The sequence below is a fragment of the Neovison vison genome, chromosome 1, assembly GCF_020171115.1.
Source record: "Neovison vison isolate M4711 chromosome 1, ASM_NN_V1, whole genome shotgun sequence".
NCBI classification, from domain to species: Eukaryota; Metazoa; Chordata; class Mammalia; order Carnivora; family Mustelidae; genus Neogale; species Neogale vison.
This window is the reverse complement of record NC_058091.1, coordinates 278,608,310-278,630,711: the sequence shown is the minus strand read 5'-3', so window position 1 is coordinate 278,630,711 and position 22,402 is coordinate 278,608,310. Positions and strand designations below refer to the sequence as shown.

The 22,402-nt window shown below is 36.5% G+C and overlaps 1 protein-coding gene across 1 annotated transcript in view; it reads left to right on the top strand.

The window, feature by feature from the left end:
- The window catches only part of ITGA1 (integrin subunit alpha 1), a 166,337-nt gene extending 145,826 nt beyond the window's left edge, over window positions 1-20,511 (top strand). The window contains exons 22-29 of the mRNA XM_044232119.1: window positions 176-265; window positions 1,635-1,737; window positions 5,209-5,322; window positions 7,631-7,735; window positions 7,892-7,996; window positions 9,182-9,274; window positions 11,384-11,500; window positions 15,758-20,511. Coding sequence (XP_044088054.1) covers window positions 176-265; window positions 1,635-1,737; window positions 5,209-5,322; window positions 7,631-7,735; window positions 7,892-7,996; window positions 9,182-9,274; window positions 11,384-11,500; window positions 15,758-15,802 — 772 coding nt within the window. The 3' untranslated portion in view covers window positions 15,803-20,511. The remainder of the gene's footprint in view (window positions 1-175; window positions 266-1,634; window positions 1,738-5,208; window positions 5,323-7,630; window positions 7,736-7,891; window positions 7,997-9,181; window positions 9,275-11,383; window positions 11,501-15,757) is intronic.
- Window positions 20,512-22,402: the final 1,891 nt, after the last annotated feature.

Genomic DNA, 22,402 nt, shown 5'->3' with positions numbered 1-22,402 from the left:
ACTTCTCTCCCTACCCTAACTGAACAACAACAAAACAAAAAACACAAAAACAAGAATTCTACTCTTTTATGCTTTTGTTTAGTTGCCAAGATAAGCTTGCCTTTCAAATGCTCAGAAATGTCTCTAAATAGTCAGTAGTTTCATGATTTGTCTGAACACGCTATGTATTTTCTAGTGACAGTGAAGAACCTCCTGAAGCCCTTTCTGATAATGAAGTAAACATTTCTATCCCGGTAAAATATGAAGTTGGACTTCAGTTTTACAGGTAGGAGGAAACTGAATTTTTATGTTGATGCCTTTCTACAAACCCACTGGTTCTCAAAGTGTGGTCCCTGGCCAAGGGCATCAGGAGCACCTGGGAACTTAGGCAAATTCTTGGCCCCACCCCCAATCTACTGAATCTGAATCAGTACTCTGGGGCCCAGAAATCCGTATTAAACAGGCCCTCTGGAAAATTTTCATGTCCTCTAAAGTCCCAGCATGCTAAATAATCTTATATGTGAGGTGCTAATGATCCTGGATGGCATTAGCAGTCCACTCTAAGCTCATTACCAGTCCAGTCTAAACTCTGAAGACCTAGAAGACATAATTTACAAATGCTAGTGTTCTTGGAGGTCACCAGCATATTTCTTAGCTCTAATTTCTCGTTGTGAGGGATCTGATCAGCCTGGCCATTCTGGACACACTAGATTAAATCTTTCTTATTAATGAGGGTTGTTTACTTCTTGCATAATTCATAAATTGTCCTTTCCCCTAAGAACTTTCAATCTATCCAAACACAAATCATATTGGCAATGTTTCCCACTACAAATTCCCTTGCTTAAGCAAGACTCCAAGCTTTTGCTAAAAAAAAATACGTGCAATGCATATAAAAAGTATAAGAATCAGAGGCAAGTTTAGTCTAAAAGTCTTATTTTATTACTTTATTTTCTATGGCACTTTGCTTTTTCTGATAACAACAAAAATGAGAGGATCATAGGGTTTATGTACAAATAGATTTTGTATATATTACTTAGCCTCTGAATTCTATTTGCTGTTTTCTATCTGCTGTTATCCACTTCTCTTGGTACAATGATTTTTGCCAAGAATTTTTCATTTTATTAAAATAAAATTTTGACAAACACCTATAATATTTTTATTATACTTCATTCCACCAAGTTCATCCAAAGAACATGGAGAAGTTGTATGGGAAAGAATGAATTTTTAAATTTAGCAGTAAATATAGGCCTTTAATATGAAAAGCTTAACATTTTTTTAAATCTACTTAAAATTCAGCACTACTGAAAGTATTAAGTTTTAGCCTCATTATTCACAAAATATAAATGATATTAGTGAATTAATAGAAACTTTCACTTGGTAACAATAAAACTTTTATTTTAAAGTTGTCTATATTTTGACATTTTAAGGCCAAATTAGCCTCAGTGATTTACTGAACTAAATTATATAGTCTTTCTCATTCTCACCCTCCTCAAAGAAGTAATTGTAGGTTTCAGGGTAAAAGAATTTACCTCTTACTTGAAATCTCTACGAGTACTTTCTGTGGGATTACCTGGTATAAAGAAAGAAAAAGAGTGAGGTCAAGTAAAAGTTAAACTTCATTGTGTTTTGTTTTTCTTTTTCCAACTAATTCTAAGCTCTGCAAGTGAATACCATATTTCAATTGCGGCCAATGAGACTGTCCCTGAAGTTATTAATTCTACTGAGGACATTGGAGATGAAATTAATATCTTCTACTTGGTAAGAATCTACCTCTAAATTAGTATTGTCAATGAGTAATTTATAAGCTTATAAATTAAATGAAAGTATTAACAGACACATAGAAACATGTTGATTCAACAGTTAATCTCTGTATTCCAGAATTTTTTTATAATTTCACTATTTTGAAGTACTTTTACTCAAAAATTATTCATAATTATATTTTGAAGCAATGTTAAAAACTAAGGCATGGATTTCCTCATAGCACATGCTTCGGTTGACTTCCTAGAAAAAATAAATTTATAAAACCAAAGAGACACTATCTATAAACCTATAGAGTTTATTTACATTATTTTTTCAGAATGAGTGAGAAATGTACTTATTAAAAAATAATTATGACTATTTCAGAAATTGATTACTTCAGATATCTTGGTAATATTTTACTTTACTCAACAAATAAATACATATCTCTTTCTCCTCATTGCTGCCTTCCATAGGTATCATACTATAACTTATGTTCCTCCTACCAAGTCCTTAAGTGATATTTTCTATTACAACAATTATTTTTATCTTTGAATTCCTCATAATGAATTTTTCCTAACCATTATAACAAGCAATTATGGAGCTGAACCAGACTTTCATTTTAGGTAAATGCCTACTTACAGACACAGACTAAAGTTAATATTACTCAAGTAAAAGAGGGTCCAATTCAAATGATGGATTTAAATATGTATTCAGAAGTATGAAATAATACAACATTATTATATGTGAAAATGGTCTCAATCTCTTTGGGAATTGCCAACAGTGGAAAAGGAAGTTCTCTTACAAGTAAAATAAATGTATCCTCTCAAGATTCATTCTATTGTTTTTATCTGTGCTCTTTGCTAAAATTTCTATGACAAGATTTTGGTGGAAATTAGCATGAATGACAATCACCTTATTACTGAGATTAATTTTTGAAATTTTGGCTGCCAAGTTCTTCTAGCCCTATTTGCTTTTCCTAGATTAAAGAATTCAACAAAAACACAAGGAAGGAACAAAGAAAGGAAGGGAGGGAGGGAGGGAAGGAGGGAGGAATGAATTTTGAATATTATAGATCTTCATATGGTTTACTAGGGTCCAAACTTGAAACAGGTACTCTTAAGCTATTATAAATAATGCTGATATAAATAACATTGTTAAGAATATCCCTGACCATAATTTTTTAATCTCATTAATTTGCTGGGATAAAACTTAAAGCTGGAGTAATGGAATTGAAAAAAGAATATATGTGAACATTTTCTTAGGTGAGAGCCGTGAATGAATTTACTACTAGAAATGTACCATAGAAAATTATTAGTGATACAAAGATTTATTCTCAGAGATACCCTTTTTTTAATTGTATTGGTTTATTTATTTGTTTGTTTATTTGTTTATTTACTTATTTGTAAGTAATCTCAACACCCAACATGGGGCTCAAACACGACCCCAAGATCAAGAGTCACATCTCTCCCGACTGAGCCAGCCAGGCACCCCTGGAAAGTACTGTTACCAGTGTCATTTATAGCAGTTTAAAAATTGAAACCTGGGAACAATATAAAAGTTTAACCACATAAAATTGCTTAAATAAATATCAGATAGTTATTCAAGGGAGAGACAGCTAAAGAGGACATATTTTAGATTAAAAAAAAAAACTTAATTCTGCTATTTACTAGCTCTGTGACCTTGAAAGTTCTTTGTTCCCAATTTAACCTTGTCTTCTTATAGGTAAAATAGGGATATTAAGAGAATCTACCCCATACCATTGTTAACAGGGTTACAGGCACTAATGCAAATAAGAGAATTAGCATAGTGTCTGGAATATAAATAAATATTGAACATAAACAAATACTGATATCAAAAAGAAAACAAAAAAATACTGATATTATGGTTATTACTAAGCAGCTAATGAAAGTCATATTCTCAAAGAATCTCTAAGTTTATGAGAAAAGACCATGACAATACATTTTATAAATGGGGTGCCAAATCTTGTATTTTATATGATACAAATTTTATAATGTATACATATATGCAAATGATAGGTAAATTGTACACTAAAGTGTTACCAGTGTAGTAGAATTGTAGAAAACTTCCCATTTATTTTCAATATTTTCATTGTTTCTGTAAAGAACATTGTTTTTAATCAGAAGAAAATAAAAGTTAATTGCAGATTACATGATTTTTTTTTTATCACTTACCAGAAAACAGATGGAATTAGAGTGGGAGACCATGGCAGGCAAGTTTAAGGCATATTACAATAAGAAGGGACAAGAGTCCAGGAGCATGCTTAAGAGGCCCGGCACAGCTGGTCAGGAATTCCTAGAATTCCAAGAGTAAGGGATGCATTTCGTTTTTGGCAACCACAGGGAATTGTTTCAGATCTGTGTAACTCCCAGTCCAGAAGTCTCAGTTAGATGGATCCGTTGGATTTTCTGGCATCTAGATTAAGGAGCTCCCTACTCACCTAGGAATTCAGCCTAGGGACGATGTAAAGAAGGTGTAGGTCCAGAAAATTATGCTTGAGTGGAAGAAGGCAGGCCCAGAGCACCTGGTTGCTCCAATTCAACCTGTGAGGACTTTTGAATAGTAAATTCAACTTCCTGATGAATTTCATCCTGCCTGGCTTTCCTTCCCTATGTGCTACACTCACCATTCGTGGCATGATGTGATATTCAGTGGGAATTGTAGTTTAGTAGATAAAAACATATAGGCGGTGAGAGAAGAATCAATGTGACTCTCATCCAACTGGATTATCAGTCATTACTGACACAGTAGTCCTAGCTGGAGATAGGATAGTGAAAGGAAGCAGATGGTTATCTGGTTTGCCTGTGCAGTGGTGGCAGATGCCATGTGGCTGGGCTGAGAAATGATTTGTGGGCCTAAGGGGTTACAGCAGACTGGTTGAGGCAAACAAAATAGGCTCACCTGTGCTGAGTGGGTCGAGTAAATGTTCTCCTTCCTTCCCACCTCCAAAAGACTAGTGGATCCAAAAAGACGATGAGCATAAAGAAATTTAATTCTGACTTTTGTTAATCCCAGTCCTATTTTGGAAGATGAAGGAACAATATACATTATCGCTGATACATATGGCACTGTGAAGCATCCCTATTTTATTCTTTTTTTTTTTAAAAGATTTTATTTATTTATTTGACAGAGAGAGATTACAAGTAGGCAGAGAGGCAGGCAGAGAGAGAGAGGAGGAAGCAGGCTCGCCGCTGAGCAGAGAGCCCGATGCGGGACTCGATCCCAGGACCCTGAGATCATGACCTGAGCCGAAGGCAGCGGCTTAACCCACTGAGCCACCCAGGCGCCCCTTATTTTATTCTTGTTTAAGTATGCCAGCTCTCTGTCCAGTGCCATAAGCTGCCTGCATTCACTTTCAGATTCAAAATATTATGCAACTTAAATCAGTTAAGGACAAATGTCCTACCTAAGGCAGAAAGGGTGCTGTTGGAAGAGGAAGAGAGGATTAATTTTTATTTTTTTTTCCCATAGATTAGAAAGAGTGGACATTTTCCAATGCCAGAACTTAAGCTGTCGATTTCATTTCCCAACTTGACATCAGATGGTTATCCTATGCTATACCCAAGTGGATGGTCGTCTTCTAATGTAAGCCATGTGTGCCTTGGAATGACATCGTAATTATTATCTTCTTCAATTTGTATTTAAAGCCTTTTGTTCTGCATGCCACTTGTGATAAGGAGCTTTACCAAAGTGACCTGGAGAAGAATTTAGAAAATTTTAAATAATAATAATAACTTCCACTGGCTACTTAGTAGATGCATTAGTTTCCTACAACTGCTGTGGTAACAAGTTAACCCAAGTGGGTGGCTAGAAACAACAGAAATTTATTCTTACTCGGTGCTGGAAGCCAGAGTCTGCGATCAAGTTTCCAACAATGTTTGGACCCCATGGAGGCTCACAGGGATGCCTCGCTCCTAGCTTCTGGGGGCTGCTGTCACCCCTTGCATGCCTGAGCTTGTGGGAACGTAACTGCAGTCTCTGTGCCTCTGTCTTCACGTGCCCGTCTTCCTTGAGTTTCTGTGTTTTTGCCTCTTCGGTCTCTTACAGCACACTCATCAGTGAATTTAGAGCCCATCCTAAATGGAAGGACCTCATCTGGAGATCCTTAATTACAACTGCAACAAACCTGTTTCTTTTTTTTTTTCTTTCTTTCTTTCTTTTTTTTTTTTTTTAAGATTTTGTTTATTTATCTGAGAGGGAGGGAGGGAGAGAATGAGCACAGGAGCAGGCACAGGGTCAGAGGGAGAACCAGACTACCTGTAGGCAGGGAGCCCCAAGCTGGGCTCGATCCCAGGACCTGGAGATCATGACCTGAGCTGAAGGCAGAAGCTTAGCCAACTGAAGGCAGAAGCTTAGCCAACTGAGTCACCCAGGTGCCTCCAAATGACCCTTTTTCCAAATAAGGGCATGTTCCCAGGTTCCAGGTGCTAGGACTTGGGCATGTCTTTTTGGAATACTACTCAATCCACTGGAGTGGATTTTAGGTAACTACTTGTTTACTTGTGCCTCAACATGTTTGTTAGAGCTTTAATATTTTTGAGGTCATCAAACATCTCAAAAAAGAGACCTCCTAAATGCTCCTAAGCAATTTAACAGCTGCATGTAAAACAGTAAAGCACTTTTTTACTCACTTATCCCAAATAATAGCAGTATCACACCCATTTTGTACCTATAGCTTTGAATGAGTCAATGTGGCAAATTGTGTTGGTTCCGTCTCCAAGACAGAAAATCACAATGAATGTTGAAGCAATGCATGCATATTATCAGCATTTGACAATCTGTCTTCACTTCGGAGACTTTTTTTAACTTAAAATACTCTCAGAAATCAAGAAGTAAAAACAGTGATAGTTGGATTATGATCTTCAAATGTTTCCCTAAAAACAAGGAAAAATTAAATCTCTACCATTTCTGGGATGCCTGGGTGGCTCAGTTGGTTAAGCTGCTGCCTTCGGCTCAGGTCATGATCCTAGGGTCCTGGGATCCAGTCCTGCATCGGGTCCCTTGCTCAACAGGGAGCCTGCTTCTCTCTCCACCTCTGCCTGCCACTCTGCCTTTTTGTGCACTCACGCGCACTCTCTCTCTCTCTCTCTGACAAATAAATAAATAAAAATTTTTAAAAATCTCTACCACTTCTCTCTAATCCAAAAAAGCAAGTTAGTGAAGATGTAGGAAGACTAAAATTGTACTTTTCCTATTACTTATGAACTTTAACCTTATTATCTTTTATCAAGGCTGTAGAGAGTTTTGATGAACAAAATGTTTATTAGAGTTAAGTCTAGAAAAACAATCTAAGAACTAGTTGTCTTATCAACATGACATCTCAACATTTAGAGGGCTGCTGACTTACATCTTCTTCCTACATAGACCAACTATCTTACCCTTGGTGTTTAGAGACTCCTGAAATATTATTGGATAAATACACAAATACAGATGAAAGCTCATCTCTTTTTTTGTTTGTTTGTTTTTTGTTTGTTTGTTTGTTTGGAAACCATCGTATGAGCCATCGTATTGAATAACAAATGCCAACCCTTTTTTTTCCCCACCATAGTTTTAATTTCTTTTCTCTCTCTGTATTATGGGAATTTACAACTAAAACTTGATGAATTAATGAGCATGTTACACAGTAGTAAGTTCCACTAGTACCCTTCCTTTTTGATAACAATCTCCCTGATAACAATTACAATTCAAAAGTAGCATGCTAACAGTCATTATTACCAGGGAGTGGGTGTATATGGCTACTACAGAATAGCTTCTTCCATACTGCACGCTCCTGAAGATGGATCTTTCATCCGCGCCAATGGCTGTCTCTCAGATACTGCACGTTGTTGTACCAGGTCACTTTTCCCTCTGACATCTGGCATTGTCTGATAAAAGAAATATTTTCACTTCTTAGAATGCGAACTGCAGACCCAGTAGCCTTCAGGACCCTCTTGGCGTCAACTCTGGGAAGAAAACAATTATATCCAAACCTGAAGATCTCAAAAGAGGCACAATTCCGGTAAATACAGATAACCAAGACTAGTTTTATCTCACGCCTTTTAAGTGAATAAATTCAATATCAGCCTAAAAATAGCTATCTTGTAGAATATCTTCATATGGTATCTTTTTGTCAAATGACAAAGGTACTAATATGTACCTCTGATCGTTTAAACAGGACTGCAGTACGTGTAAATTTGCTACCATTACATGTAATTTGATTCCTTCTGACATGACCCAAGTGAATGTTTCACTTATCGTATGGAAACCAACTTTTATAAAAGTAAGTGACTGCATCGTTCTCTGCAATTATTGAATTATGTTAACCAGTGTTTGTTCATTACTTGTATATACCAAGTATAGTGCTTCGGTAGAAAGAACTGGAAGTGTAAAAATATGTGGTTCAAACCTGGCTCTACTTAACCAACCAAATGGGTCTCATTTTCCTTGTTTATTCGTAACTAAGATATCTCCAAGGTGCCCTTCCAGATATATACTTTTGTTTTCAGTCTCTTTTACAATTTTTTTTGTACCTCTAGAAATAAACACCTATACTGTATCAAAGTTTGCATTTATCTTAACATAATAGAACCCAGTTACGGGACAAAGAATTATAGAGAGACAGCGCTTGACTCCTTGACACCATTAACAACAAATAGAGCTAACACATATTGTGGATTTACTCTATTAGATCAGACTTTACATATATATGGACACACATTTATGTATACTATATATTTACACAATTTATACTATATATACACACATTTATATATACTATATAATACATAATTTATATATATGATATATGCACACACATTTATATATACTACATATACACATTTATATATACTACATACACTATATATATATATATATAAAATAGAAGGATATTTTTTAACTTCTAATAGTCATATCGTCTGACAACAAGCTACTTTAAAACTTAATCCATTTGTATTTTGTATGGTTTCTTTCTCTCATAGAAGTGTTTGGTTAATTATATGAAATTCCCATTTTTAGGGTTTGATCATAACCTAAGTTGCAATTTTTATACGTTAAAAATATTAAGTTGCAATTTTTATAAGTCACAAACTGTTGGATATTGACAATTTTGTGTTTTATCCTACATAAGCTCCTATATAAACTTCATTACCAGAGTGTAGCTACCTCATATCTAGCTGTATGAAAGGGGGCGGGGTTTGAGGTTTGTTTTTACTAAGGATAAATCTGAAGAAAATGATTTCGAAAACTGTTGCATTCTATAACAAGGACCTAAGTGACAATTTGAGTGGAGAGAAGAGGGATGGGTCGTCGTTTGAAACAACCTGTTCCATTTGGATGTTAATAAAACCAGTGTTTTTAAACCTCTCAGGAAAATCTCAATTTTAAAAATTGCACTGCTCAAACATGACTAGCTCTTACTATGATTAGCATAATATATTGAAAATAAATTCTGTTTGCTTTTCAGACACGTTTTTCTAGCTTAAATCTTACTGTAAGGGCAGACCTTCAGAGTGAGAATACATCACTAATTTTAAGTACTGGCAATCAAAAAAGAGAGGTAAGAGCAACTCTAAGTTTTGAAAACATTATACATTTCACTTTGAATTTTGTGACATAATGTTTTATAATTGCTTATAGAACTTAAAGCAGTGACTATCTAGTCACTAAGTGACAGACACTTTTTGCTTCAAATTGTACTTAATTAACTTCAAGTGTGATTTCAGTCTTCTTTGTAAGAAACTGGGAAAAACCATGATATTTACAATTAACATGCCATGTTTGACTTTGCTGCTTGTAACTATCGCAATAAATTGGTGTTTTTACTTTCACCTTGATAACAAAAGATGCATTTGTAATTTTCCTCCTTAAAAACTGACATTATAAAATGCAGTTGATATCTGAAGAGCAGACTTGAAAAACACTTTATAGAAAGTGACTCTATACTTCAGAAATAAATGTAAATTTTGGAAGGTTTTCTTCATTTAGTCATTGGGAAGTCAGAAGCAAAAATGAAATATTATTCCCTTGTACAAATTCACACTTCAATCCTTGGTAAAAACAAAATGGTTTGAGGTTTTCTCTCTCCTGCTTCATTATAAAATAAAGCCAGAATACTTGTTACTGATGTGGATATGTAAACATTTCTCCTCTTTTCATGGGGGAGTTTAACTATCCCATGTGGATAGCATGAGTCATTTAATTTTATTTAGAAGCTATCTAACATTCAGATATTGTTTAAAATTTTTCTTATTTCAAATTAATACTTATCTCAAGTAGTTCCAATGTCAATGACCCCTGGTAAAAGAATATAAGCATATATTTACTTACATTATAAAGAATACAGATAAATGCAAAGTTGTTCCACATGCAGAGAAGCCAAAACTTTACCAGTAAACACCACCCCCAAAATGAGTATGAATAATATTGTAAAAGAGTACTTTTGATTCCTAGATACGTTTTGTTGAAATTTTATAATTAGCTCTATTTCCCCTAAATGTTAGTTTAAAACTCCCCTCGGAACTATCAATCAACATTTTATCCTAAAAGAAAATTATACCTACATTGTTAAAATTACTAAAAGTGATCATTTTGTAATTGATCTTAGAGAAGTCACTGATCCCATCCAGATTTCAGCTTCCGCCTCTGTCAGTTCAGGGAATTGTTTTAGATGTATTTAAAATCTGTCCTAAAAGATCTTATTCTGTACATATGTACACGCGTGCCAGCTCTGCGTTCCCAAAGCATCAGCAGTGACCCACACGGAGCCATCTGAATAGTTTGTATCAGTATCCAATATATGTAAATATCTCCCCATTCCCTTTTTTACCTCCAGTCTTCCCTCTAGTGTTAGGAATTGAGATGGTCCCTGTGACAAGCCAACATAGAAACTTGAACTGTTAATCATCGTGAGATCTACCCTGAATTAGTCTTTTTTCTTAGAAACCTAGGGATGAGACCCAGGGCAGACAAGTCTCACCATGGTTTGGGGGACACATGGAGCAGCTGCATTAACCTAACTAACAGCTTTTTACCTCAAAGTTCTCCTTCAGTCAAGACCTAATGTATAAGATTGAAGATCAGTCGACTGGCAGAGACAATGCCGTCTAATAAAAAGCACGTAGGGCTGCATGTATGTGCAAAAATTTATGTTACCTGTACACTTGAGATTTGTACATTTTACTGTAGGAAATTTTTATATAAATTTGTAGACAAAAAATAAAGCACATGAAAACTAGAATTAGAAGAAGACCTGCTCAGGTTTTTTTTATGTCAGCAACCTGTGGTAACACTCTAGCCTAAACCTTTATGGTCATGATAATGCACTAAAGTCCATCAATAAATCTTCAAATTATATAATACTTTGGGTTCTCCGTGACTTAAGTGCACCTCTACTCCCAAGCACTCTGATTCATAGACAGTTTGCTCTTTATGTATGCATTTCTAAAGCATAAGATTATACATATTTGGGGTAATAACAAATTTGACACGCTTAGAGATTTTGAATAGATGAAGGGCATTTATAAATGTAAACTCAAGGTTTTCTCTGTGGGTAGTAATCAGATTAAGTACATTGTTTGGTAGAAAATTATAGCCTGCAAGAACTCAATGTACAAGGACATATAATAGGTGTTTATCAATGTTAACAGTCTTTTTAAATAAATTTCAGTTCGGTATTCAAATATCCAAAGATGGACTGCCGGGCAGGGTGCCGTTATGGGTCATCCTGTTGAGTGCTTTTGCTGGACTATTGCTATTAATGCTGCTCGTATTAGCCCTGTGGAAGGTAAGCACCAGAGTTCCTTTGACTTTCTATTTCAACTATCAACAGAAAGTTGGTGAAATAAATTATCATTTATCCATGGTATGTAAAAATAATTAAACAAATCCAAAAATCATGATGGATCTCTCCGGGGATTAGGATTGCAAAAGACCTTTACCTGTCTATAACACTGAGATTTGTAAATTAAGTATGTATTACTTTTATAAGTAAAGAATGAAAACTCTCTTTTATAGAAAAAAAAGAATAAAATGAGCTCTTATGTCAGTTTAAGAGTATATAAATAATAGAATGGTTAAGATGAGCCTTACCAAATACATATATCTATATATCTTAAAAATGAAGACTTCTTTAATATATGAAGAAATATGCCATGTTCTATGTAATAGCTGTGTGTCTGAGTGAGAGATGGTAAGTTCATTAGTCAGTTGATGAAAGAGAAATCTTACTGTTTCACTGACTCCTATTTCAAATCCTCTCATAAAACTATTTCTATTCGGTAAATCCATATATTTACGGAGATGTTTTGCTTATACTGAGATGTGTGAGATTTTTCAAACTCTTAGCTGAATCCTTTTCAAATTAAGCAGAACTAAGATGATAGCATTTACACAAATTTAGTAGAGAGTAAAGTCCTATCAAAAAGTTGAATTTAATGTTTTTTTTCCAATGAAACATCAAATTGGTATTCATTCTAACATCATACCACCCTATATTTTATCAAATTGTTTTATTAAATAGCTAAACTCTGTTAAAAACACAGGTTGTGGTTACATATTCATTTTTCTAATACCTAAGCAGCAGAATTCTCTTTTAATCAAATAGTTTAAATAATAAATTTTTGTCCCACAAAGTGCCAAAGGTTGCTACCCTTTTCGACTGGTTTACAGTGCCTAATCCTCTTTTGGGGGGATTACACCCAGGGTGGATGATAAACAAAGCCATGTTAAAAGTGTAGATCAGTAGCATTTAGTTTAGTGAACAGAAACCGCAGCTTTTCTCTAGCCAAGTCTCCATAAGACGGAATTCCTTGCTTTCTCAAACCTCCAGCTTCTCCTGCTTCTCCTACTCCAGAGGGTTACCAGTGTTCCGTCTGTAATACCTGGCTTTACCACACCGTGGTACCCAAGACCTGGCTTAGTGATGTCGAGGTTGTGCTTGAAACAAAGACTCCCTCTTCCCTTCTGTGCACCTCTATTCCAGAGAGCATCTTACTGTTGATTTCTTTCAGTGTGCTTTTCTCTTCTGAGCACTGTACTTGCCCGTGTAGTTTAGGACACAGCTGACAGGGATCTTTTTACACTTAATAGACTCTGAGCTGAAACTTGAGGATTATCCCTTCTTCCTCCTTCCAAATCTGACTCTGGAAGTTCATTGAAACTCCCAGGCTCCATACAGGGACCAGGCCAAAGATTCTTCCGGGATCTGTGACTTTATTTCAAAAAGCGCTGTCTTTATATAATTTGTTCTTGCAGTACACATCGTAGAAATTAACGTTTTTCAAAATCTTAATGGTAGCTTGCTGTAGTTAATATTGAAGAGAGAAGGCTTTGAGGAGACACAGCTTTAAATAGATAGAGAAACATCTTCTGGAATATAGTACCACACACTGAGGGAGAAGCCCAGTCAGGCCAATATGACCAACAGAATGAAATTAGACTCAGCCCACAAAGAAGCCCTAAGAAAGCAGAACCTTTTTCCTTCTTAACTTAATTTTATACTGATGCCTGAAGTTCCATCACTAATGATTTATTTACTAACGCTGAAGGTGTATTCCTTATCCAATATACATATCCTTGGCGACTGTGGATGGGAAATAGCACCACCATTTTTCTGTTTTTTATATATTAGTTCAATTTATTCACTCAACATTTATCCCATATTATAGTCAGTAAACACATCATTTCTTCCAGGTACTGTTGAATCTGACCCTTTGCCATAGGGTTTTGAACCCAGGGATAAGCATAAATAAGATCTAGCCTTTACTGATAAGTAAATATGGAAAGGCAGAGAAGGAAAGTGAAAGTTGTAAGTCCGGGCACTGAAAACAAACTTAGCTTGTGTTTAATTTTGTCCAGTATTGGCTCTAGCCAGCTTGAAGCTATGTCCTGTATTCACCTAGTCTGCAGTCTTACGACCCAACTTCACTAACAACCCAGGTTAATAGAATTAGCTGAGTGGAAAAGTTCAGATAACACAATTAAGTTTTTTTTAAAGAGTTTATTTATTTATTTGGCAGAGATCACAAGTAGGCAGAGAGGCAGGCAGAGAGAGAGAGAGAGAGAGAGAAGCAGGCTCCCAGCCGATCAGAGAGCCCAATGTGGGGCTCGATCCCAGGAACCTGAGATCATGACCTGAGTTGAAGGCAGCAGCCTAACCCACTGAGCCACCCAGGCGCCCCCACAATTAAGTTTTAAAATAGAACACTTCGGGGTGCCTGAGTGGCTCAGTCGGTTGAGCATCCAACTCTTGATTCCAGCTTGGGTCATGATCGCGGGGTTTTGAGATGGAGCCGTGCATGGGGCTCTGTGCTCAGCAGGGAGTCTGCTTGGGATTCTCTCTCTCCTACCCTCTGCCCCTCTCCTCAACCCCCACTGGCGCTCTCTCTTTCTCTCTCTCTCTCTCTCTCCCAAATAAATAAATAAATCTCAAAAATAAAAAATAAAATAAAATAGAGCATTTAGTATATGAAAGCAAAGGAAGGTTGAAAAGATGCAAAAAGACTTGAGAGGGAAAGGACAAGAGAGAGAGAGAGAGAGCGAGCAGGGAGGGACAAAGGAGAGAAAAGTCTTATCTTCACCACCTGTTCCTGTGAAAGCCTTGTCTGATTTATTTTCAGCTCAGGACCTGCAGGCACAAGGTAAGGGGCCTGATAGTTTGTGAATCCAGAACTTTTATTTTTGGCTCAAAGGAAGAAACCCTGAGACATAGAGAACTGCCATTTGAAGAGGATACATTTATTGTTCTTTCATTTTTATTCACCTGTTGTCACCTTTTCCTCATCTACCACCAACTAGAGTCCGACATAATGGAAGACATAAAGCTGCGTCATGGTGGAAGACATAAAGAAGTTACCTTCTTTAATTTAAAACTGCATTTTTGAGGGGAGGGGGATGGGGGGATGGGTTGGCCTGGTGGTGGGTGTTAAGGAGGGGATAGATTGCATGGAGCACTGGGTATTCTACGTTAACAATGAATCTTGGAACACTACATCAAAAACTAATGACGTACTGTATGTGACTACCATAACATAATAAAAAATGATAAAAAAAATTTTTAAAACTGCATTTTTGACCATTTATCCCATATAAGCCTTCAATTATTCAATAATGATTTTTAAAAAATATACCATTCCCTTGCGAAATTCACCATAACTTCATTATTAAAATGATATGGAGGTACCATACCTTCAAAGAATTAACTCACTGCCTGAACTATTAAAATCTGCTCTGAAACTTTAAAAAAATATATAGACTTAAAAAATACACTTCTCTAGGACCCTTAATTTCCTTTTATTTAAAATACTCACATTTTAGATGAGATTATTACAAAGATCCCTTTCAGTGCCTATACTTATTTTATTATAATGTATAATAGGAAATAAATATAACACTTATAATTTTATAATGATCCAAATTAAACAGTATAATTAAAAAGTCACTGACATTCACCCCTATGTGAAATTTCTTCTATGATCAGTGAGTTCCTTTTCATCTCCAAATGATACAGCATGTTTTCAAGAGGCACTTCCTGTCAAGCCTATAAAGGCAGATATTCTAGCACATTTAAAATTAATCCAGACAACTCCCATCTCCCCCACCCCTCAGCCATGGTGCATGTGCAGATTCCCCCACCTCCAATGACCTCAATTTTTGATCATCAGTTAACTGATGGAATTTCTCTGCCACATCCTTGAGAAAAATGTAATGACAAAGTGCCATTTAGTGCTAGCTAACTCTAGTTTGTATGTCTTCCCAAATATTTTCCCAGAACCTCTAAGTTAGTTCACCATGTATACTAGTTTTTACTAGGAGACATGTATATTTAACCAACAAAAAAGCTTAAAATGAAGCAATTTAAATAAATATCATTTCTTGACATTCAGTATTACTTAAGAGGTCAGTGAAAAAAAAATCTCAATTATACTAATTATCTGTATGCCCAGAAGCACTGACATAGTATTAAATTTTATCTAAGGAAATTACTATTTATTACCTAAATTCAAATAATTAATTGTGTTATGCTTGGTATTTTTTTCAACAGATTGGATTCTTCAAAAGACCACTAAAGAAGAAAATGGAGAAATGACGTATTTTACAGGAGAAAAAAATAACAGTTATTCGATTATCTATCCTCAGGTTTGCCTCAAATATGTGACAAGAAATTTAAGACATAGTCACATAACTTTATGTACTCCATCAGGGATTAATCGCTTGCAAAATGACAAATCAAGGAAGATCCAAAAACAATACCATAAAGATATATTTTATAAAATGATGAAAAATATTTTTAAATATTTTTAAATAATTACTCTTTGTGTTATTTAAGTAAAATTACAAAGTGTTTTGAAGATGAAGAATAACTTGTACAAATATGTTTATATACTAAATCAGCATCCAGAGTATTTAAGAAATGCATAAAAAGATTTTTATGATCATTGATAAATTAAGCTTTTTCCATTGATTCCTGATGGATATCCACGTTCAGCATGATAGTCAACATTTGTAAATGACAAGAGAGGAATTAACCGAAAAAGATCACTTCTCTCTATTCAAATGAGACAATTTTCCTCGATAGAATATATATAAAATATGGACTGAAAATAGAATTAAGTCATACAGAATACATTCAACATCTTTGTGTTGGGTTCTGTACTTGGAAAGCTTTTTGTTTGTTTGTTTGCTTGTTTGTTTTTCTCCCAAAGTGTTTGGAAACAATTGAGCTGATGGAAAATGAAGATAGACTTGTTTAAAGACAGCTCACTGAATGGATTAAGCTTTCACAGAACGTGCTTAATTTTGACAGGAGCCCTAAAACTCAAAACTTTCATGCTGAAAACAGCACTTCACAGCAGTTTTGTGGGGCATAACAGTGATTTGTAATGAAAAGCCCTCTTGTGTGTGGGATATGCTGAGATGGTTTCTGAATGGAACGTGACAGCAGATGCCACAGAAACGCCCACCTCATCTTTGCTGGGCAGCTTTTGAACGTTAGGGGTCCAGGATGTAACCAGAAGTAGGAGTTTTCTCAACTCCTTGGCACGTGGTTCACTGAAACCCTCAAGCTGTGAGAGTATGTTTATTTTTAATTTTTTAAAAGTATTTAATTTTCCAAACACATTTCTTATTTTTATGAAAGGCAGCATTCTATTATAGTATTGCATTTTTACCAATAAGCCACTGTTTTTTTAGTGTGGCATATCAATATTTAAATAGAACTCCAGAAATGTATTTTAAAGAATCTTAGGTTTGAAACCTTGCACCAAGAGAAAGATATCACACCTCTGTGAGCTTCTTTGCTCCGGAAGTAATCATTATGGTGCATCGGACTCTACTGTAGCACAAGCTCGTAGGTTGCTCCGTTTCTTAGGAAAATAACAATGGATGAATGTATCACAGCCGCATGTGTGAACTACTGCTGTAAAATTTGCTGATATTCCTGCAACAACTCCATCTCTCCACCTGGCTGACCATCACAAGACCAGCACCTGCCCAGCACCTTACACAGAAAGTCCTAGACTCTACTTTCCTCCAAAGCATCAAATCAAGGGAGAAATTAAATGCCATAGGTTTAATTTTTTTAACTAATTTCCAAGGAATTCTCTGAGGACTCAGAGTCCGCGCCCCCGTGCCTGTCTGCATCTACGTCTAAGATCCTGATGATCAAAATCATGCACCTGGGGAGTGCCCTGGTCATCAATACTAGAAGAAAGGCTCAGTGCTTCCAGAGATGTGATATCCTCTTGCCGGTCGTTGTTCTGAAATGTCCACTTCGGGAATCTCCTTCATTCCCACAGCCTATCTCCAGGTCTGGAAATCATTCTTCCTACCCTGTTCTTTCTTTGCTCGACAGAACTCAGGTCTCTCTTACTCTGAGCCACCACATTGCACAGCCCATTGGCAGCTCAGCTCCAAAATCAGCACATTCTTAGAATAAATCAAACAGGTAAACTTAAATTCACACTTGGCCTCTAGGACTGTCAAGCATCCTGTTTCAGTGAATGTGCACATTTCAACCAAATACGATGTTACAGGAATGTGCACATTTCAACCAAATACGATGTTACAGGAATGTGCACATTTCAACCAAATACGATGGTAACCCGGAAGGGAAAGATGGAAACAATGGCATTTCGAACTTGTTAGAAAAGAGAGGAGGAACCACTGGAACAGATCAAATAGCTACATATAAGCCTGGTACAGTTTTTAACAGAAGTCATTCCCAGTTTTCAAACAGAACGTTTAATGAACCAGATATCCCTTTTTCCTAGTACTATTATTTGTTGGGCTTTATGTGTGTATGTGTGTGAGCATCTGTATGTGTAATGTGTAAACACATATGTACACGCACACACACACACACACACACACACGAATGGACACAAATCAAATACAAAATACCTCGGTCATACCAAATGGCTGGGTTTGACAAAATGACAAAAAAAAAAAAAACACAAAAGCTACACCAACAAGAAAAGTTTGATTCATCCATTTTCATTAATTCATTCATTCATTTTCATTAATATTTAACTTTAGTGCACAGTTCTGCAACAAAAGCAGTAAACATGGAAGTTTTGACTAAAATAATAAATCAACAGTACGAGTGTTCTAAAACATAGTTAGTGATTAAGAAATATACCAAACTCTAATCATTTTATTTTAAAGCACTTAATAAGAGAAGTGAGTGCTATTTAGGACTATGAGTTTATGCCAAAAACTTTTTTTTACATTGGTATTTTATAAAATTGATTATTTCTTCCATTGTGAACTAAAATATGTATGAAGTCCCTTTTCGGAACTTAGAATGGTATATTGGTAAATTATTCAACAACTAGCTCTCCAGAGGAAAGAAAATCCCTGATTTGTATCATTTGCCAATTTCCATGATTTAAATAGTCTTGCCATGGCCATTTTCAAGCTACCAATATAACCCTAACCAGCTTGCAAAACTCCTGAAAATTGATCTGTCAGCTCCCACGAACCAGTATAAGCTGGCTTCAGCACACCATTGAAATAGATTAGATGACAATAATAGATGATAGATAAACAGATATATAGGTAGATACAGAAATGCAATGATATAGAGATATAACATGTTAGGTATATATAATGCATAAATACACACAATATAATCATCTTTCAAATTATGCTTTAAATGCTCATCTCAAGCCCAGCAGACATAATTCTATTCCTCATTCTTCAATTTCAATTTCTAGAATTATAGCCTTCCTTTAATATTAATAAAATTATTTAAAAAAAAACTTTCAGGAGAAGCAAGGAGTTGAAAGCAAGAAAATATAAAGGGTGACACAATGAAAATCAGACTTTGACAGCCACAAAGAAATTTTTACTTTCTCTAGGAATCCAGAGTCCTGAAACAATACTGTGAAGGTTCATCCTTTGCAAATATTTGTAATTTCTGTGATCCTATTTGAAATTCCCTGGTTCCATTTATTCAGTTATTTTCTCTGAGCCTTAAAGTCATAAGCAATTTAATCTCTAAATATTTCCATGTCATCAGTATGCTTGAAATGAGGCTTGTAGGGGAAGATGTTTTTGCAAAATCTGATGCTTCCTCAACCATAATAAATGTACCTACACAAGCAAATACCTGTAAATACCTATAGATATGCATATTTTCTTTTCCTTTTACAAAACCAATATCTAGGCTCAATTGGAAAACAAATATCTGCTCCAAAAGCAAATGTGGTTGCACAGTGTTTGACCAAAGTTGGGTTGTAGCTGTCGTGGGAAGCTGTGCCCACATTCTCCCCAGGCAGCCCCTGCAAGGGCCACAGCTTATAAGGGGAACAGCCACCCCTCCAGCTCCCGGCCGCGCGCTTTCATAGAGGTCTTTGTCAAACATGTGGTAATCTGCTCCATGAAAATTAACTGTCTTCCTTGGCACAACACTGAGAAAACTAGGGAAGACCGAGGCTCCAAGCATGATTCATGTGCTTGGTGCGGTCACGTTATTGTTAACTAAAGAGGCTTCTGGCAGCTCCCTTTTTTTTTTTTTTTTTTTTAAACAAAATAATATCCTTTGCATCCTTCATTTAGTTTCAGCGCTTCTCAAGACCTCTACATTAGTCACCTCCCCCCACCCCACCACCAAGGGAGATTTTCCAGAAGACTATTGGAGAAAAACCCGTTTACATGTCCTGTTTGCTGTGAATACCAGCTTCAATGAACTGATCCTTTATACAGAATTTCAGGCCTCAGGTCTTCTGTGACACTATAAAGGCATGACATGATATAGGCATAATGTAATAGGGACAAAATGCCTTGTACTTCAGAGAAGGAATATCTTTAAATTTGCCAACTTTTGTGGGACGCTGTCAGCATCTATGCCAAGAGTTGAAGGAAGGGTTTGTAGGATGTAGCCATCAGCACCCCGCAATCTCCATCCTCACCCATGGACACAATAATCCAAAAAATTAAAGGAGGGCTCTAAAATCTTCAGACTGAAGCTGTTTTTTAACATGATTTAACTGTAAACAGCAGATTTTTTTAAATGCAAACACAGCTTCAAGATGAGTCCCACTCCGCAACCCCTTTCATACCAAACTGCTGTCCCTAAACCTCTCCTGCACAGGACTTCTGATGTTAACTCTGCCGTGCATTACAGAAGGGCTCAATTCTGTTTCCCAAATGGAAGCGCTATTGTGCAATATCTTATGTAAAACAATAAAAATAGAGCTAACACCTAACATTGTGATCTGGTGAACAAGTCCATATCCTTGGTCCTCATATTTTTTTTAAAGATTTTTTTTTTTTTTTGACAAAGGGAGAGAGAGAGAACACAAGCAGGCAGAGTGGCAGGCAGAGGGAGGGAGAGAAGCAGGCTCTCTGCTGAGCAAGGAGCCGGATGCGGGACTCAATCCCAGGACCCTGGGATCATGACCTGAGCCGAAGGCAGACACTTAACTGACTGAGCCACCCAGGCATCCCGCTTGACCCTCATATTAAAATTTAACCTTGAATTTTAAAATTCCAACTAGCCGCCTTTAGCCATCTACCTTGAGGAAACATGAAGAAGCCTGTGTCAGCTCCCAAGCCCCAACCGCATTGTCCCCTGCGATATCTGGCACCTGGAGGTCCAGGTCGTAACTGATGGGGATGGATACATACTTCTGCCTCTATGAAAGGCCTGAGCTTAACCCCTAAATTCAAGGCACCCCAGATCAGCCTAGCCTCACCCCTTATCAGATATACATATAAGTACTTCTTGTTGAAAATTTGCCATACTGAAAAATACAATGCAAGGTGAGTGATCATTTCAGACGTACTCTGCTTTGAGGTCAGCGTCTTTTTTTTTTTTTTTGCCTTTTTAAATATATCAAAACCTTTCTCCCATAACTAATGAGTGCAGAACTTTACCTAAGACTTCCTTGCATTTGCCTCCTGGCTACTGGCTGGAGAATATCCATGCTATGAGGACGGGCGGCAGGAGTCAGAGCCCATTTGCAGTGTCTTTCCGCCTGCTGCCCTCCAGTCGGTCTCTTCTATTCTCAAGTGCACACTAGGGATGTTTTGTTTTGATCTGGAACTTCTTGGCAAGGCCATTACAAGCCTCGTGCCCCTTGCAGGACCTTGCATGGTTGCATGTTTTCTTCTGATGAGTTGAGACTTGGAAATCCTTTAATTATCTGACACATCACGGAAACCTTGGCAGTACACTAGGGACCAGTGACATTCCCAACTATGATGATATTTGATTTCACCATACTTCAAGTCACATCTTTATGGAAAAAAAAAAAAGACTAAGTGGAATTTTAGAAGCTCTTCTGCAGAAGACGGAGACTCAATGCTTAATCTTTTATTTCAGCATGATCTGTGCATATAGATGGAGGACAAAATTTTAAAGAGAAATCTTCCAAGTAACACGGAAGGAAAGCCCGGTTTCCTCTTGAACAATTCCCTGTTGCCATTACTTGTTCCCACCCCCATTTTTAAAGCAAGAGATTGAATGAGGAAAACTAAACATCATTGTTCCTCCACAGAGTTGTAGCCAAGCAGAAGGGAAGACACACCCCCACACAGAAACTGATCATGGCTTTCTGAGACACTGTGGCGTGGTAGGTCCTGTGCCAGGTGGCAGGCAGTCTTCCTGTCATGCCCCCCTCAGGCATCTTGCATCTTGAGAGACAGGAAAAAAAAAAATGGTGGGGGAGAGGAAATGAAGCTATTTATCTTTTATATATACATCCTTCCTCCTCAAAATACCACAAGCTTCCTTAGACCACATTGTACCCACACACCATATTAACACATGTACTTTGCACGAGTAAATTGTTGATTAAATAAAAATATATTCTTACTTGCTTATTAGCTAGAGCTAATTTGCTAGAGTTTAGTACACTTTGTCTCAAGTAAAAACAATCCTTTGAGGCAGCAACACACAGATCTTCTTCATACTGGAATCATTTCGCACAGGACATCCTGATACTTCGCATTTAATTCTGACACCTCTTGGCCTTATTGCAGGATGCAACAGCTCTCTCTCTCTCTGCTTTCTTCATCAGGAAACATCGGCCTGTGAAGAGAATAGTCTATTGTGTATTACTACTGTGAGGGTGTAAAATTGTTAACGGTGTGAAGAATCATATCCATTTGATTAAAAAGAAAAATATTGTATATAATAACTACTGCCCTGAAACAATTCTTCTATCACTCTAATAAAGTTTTC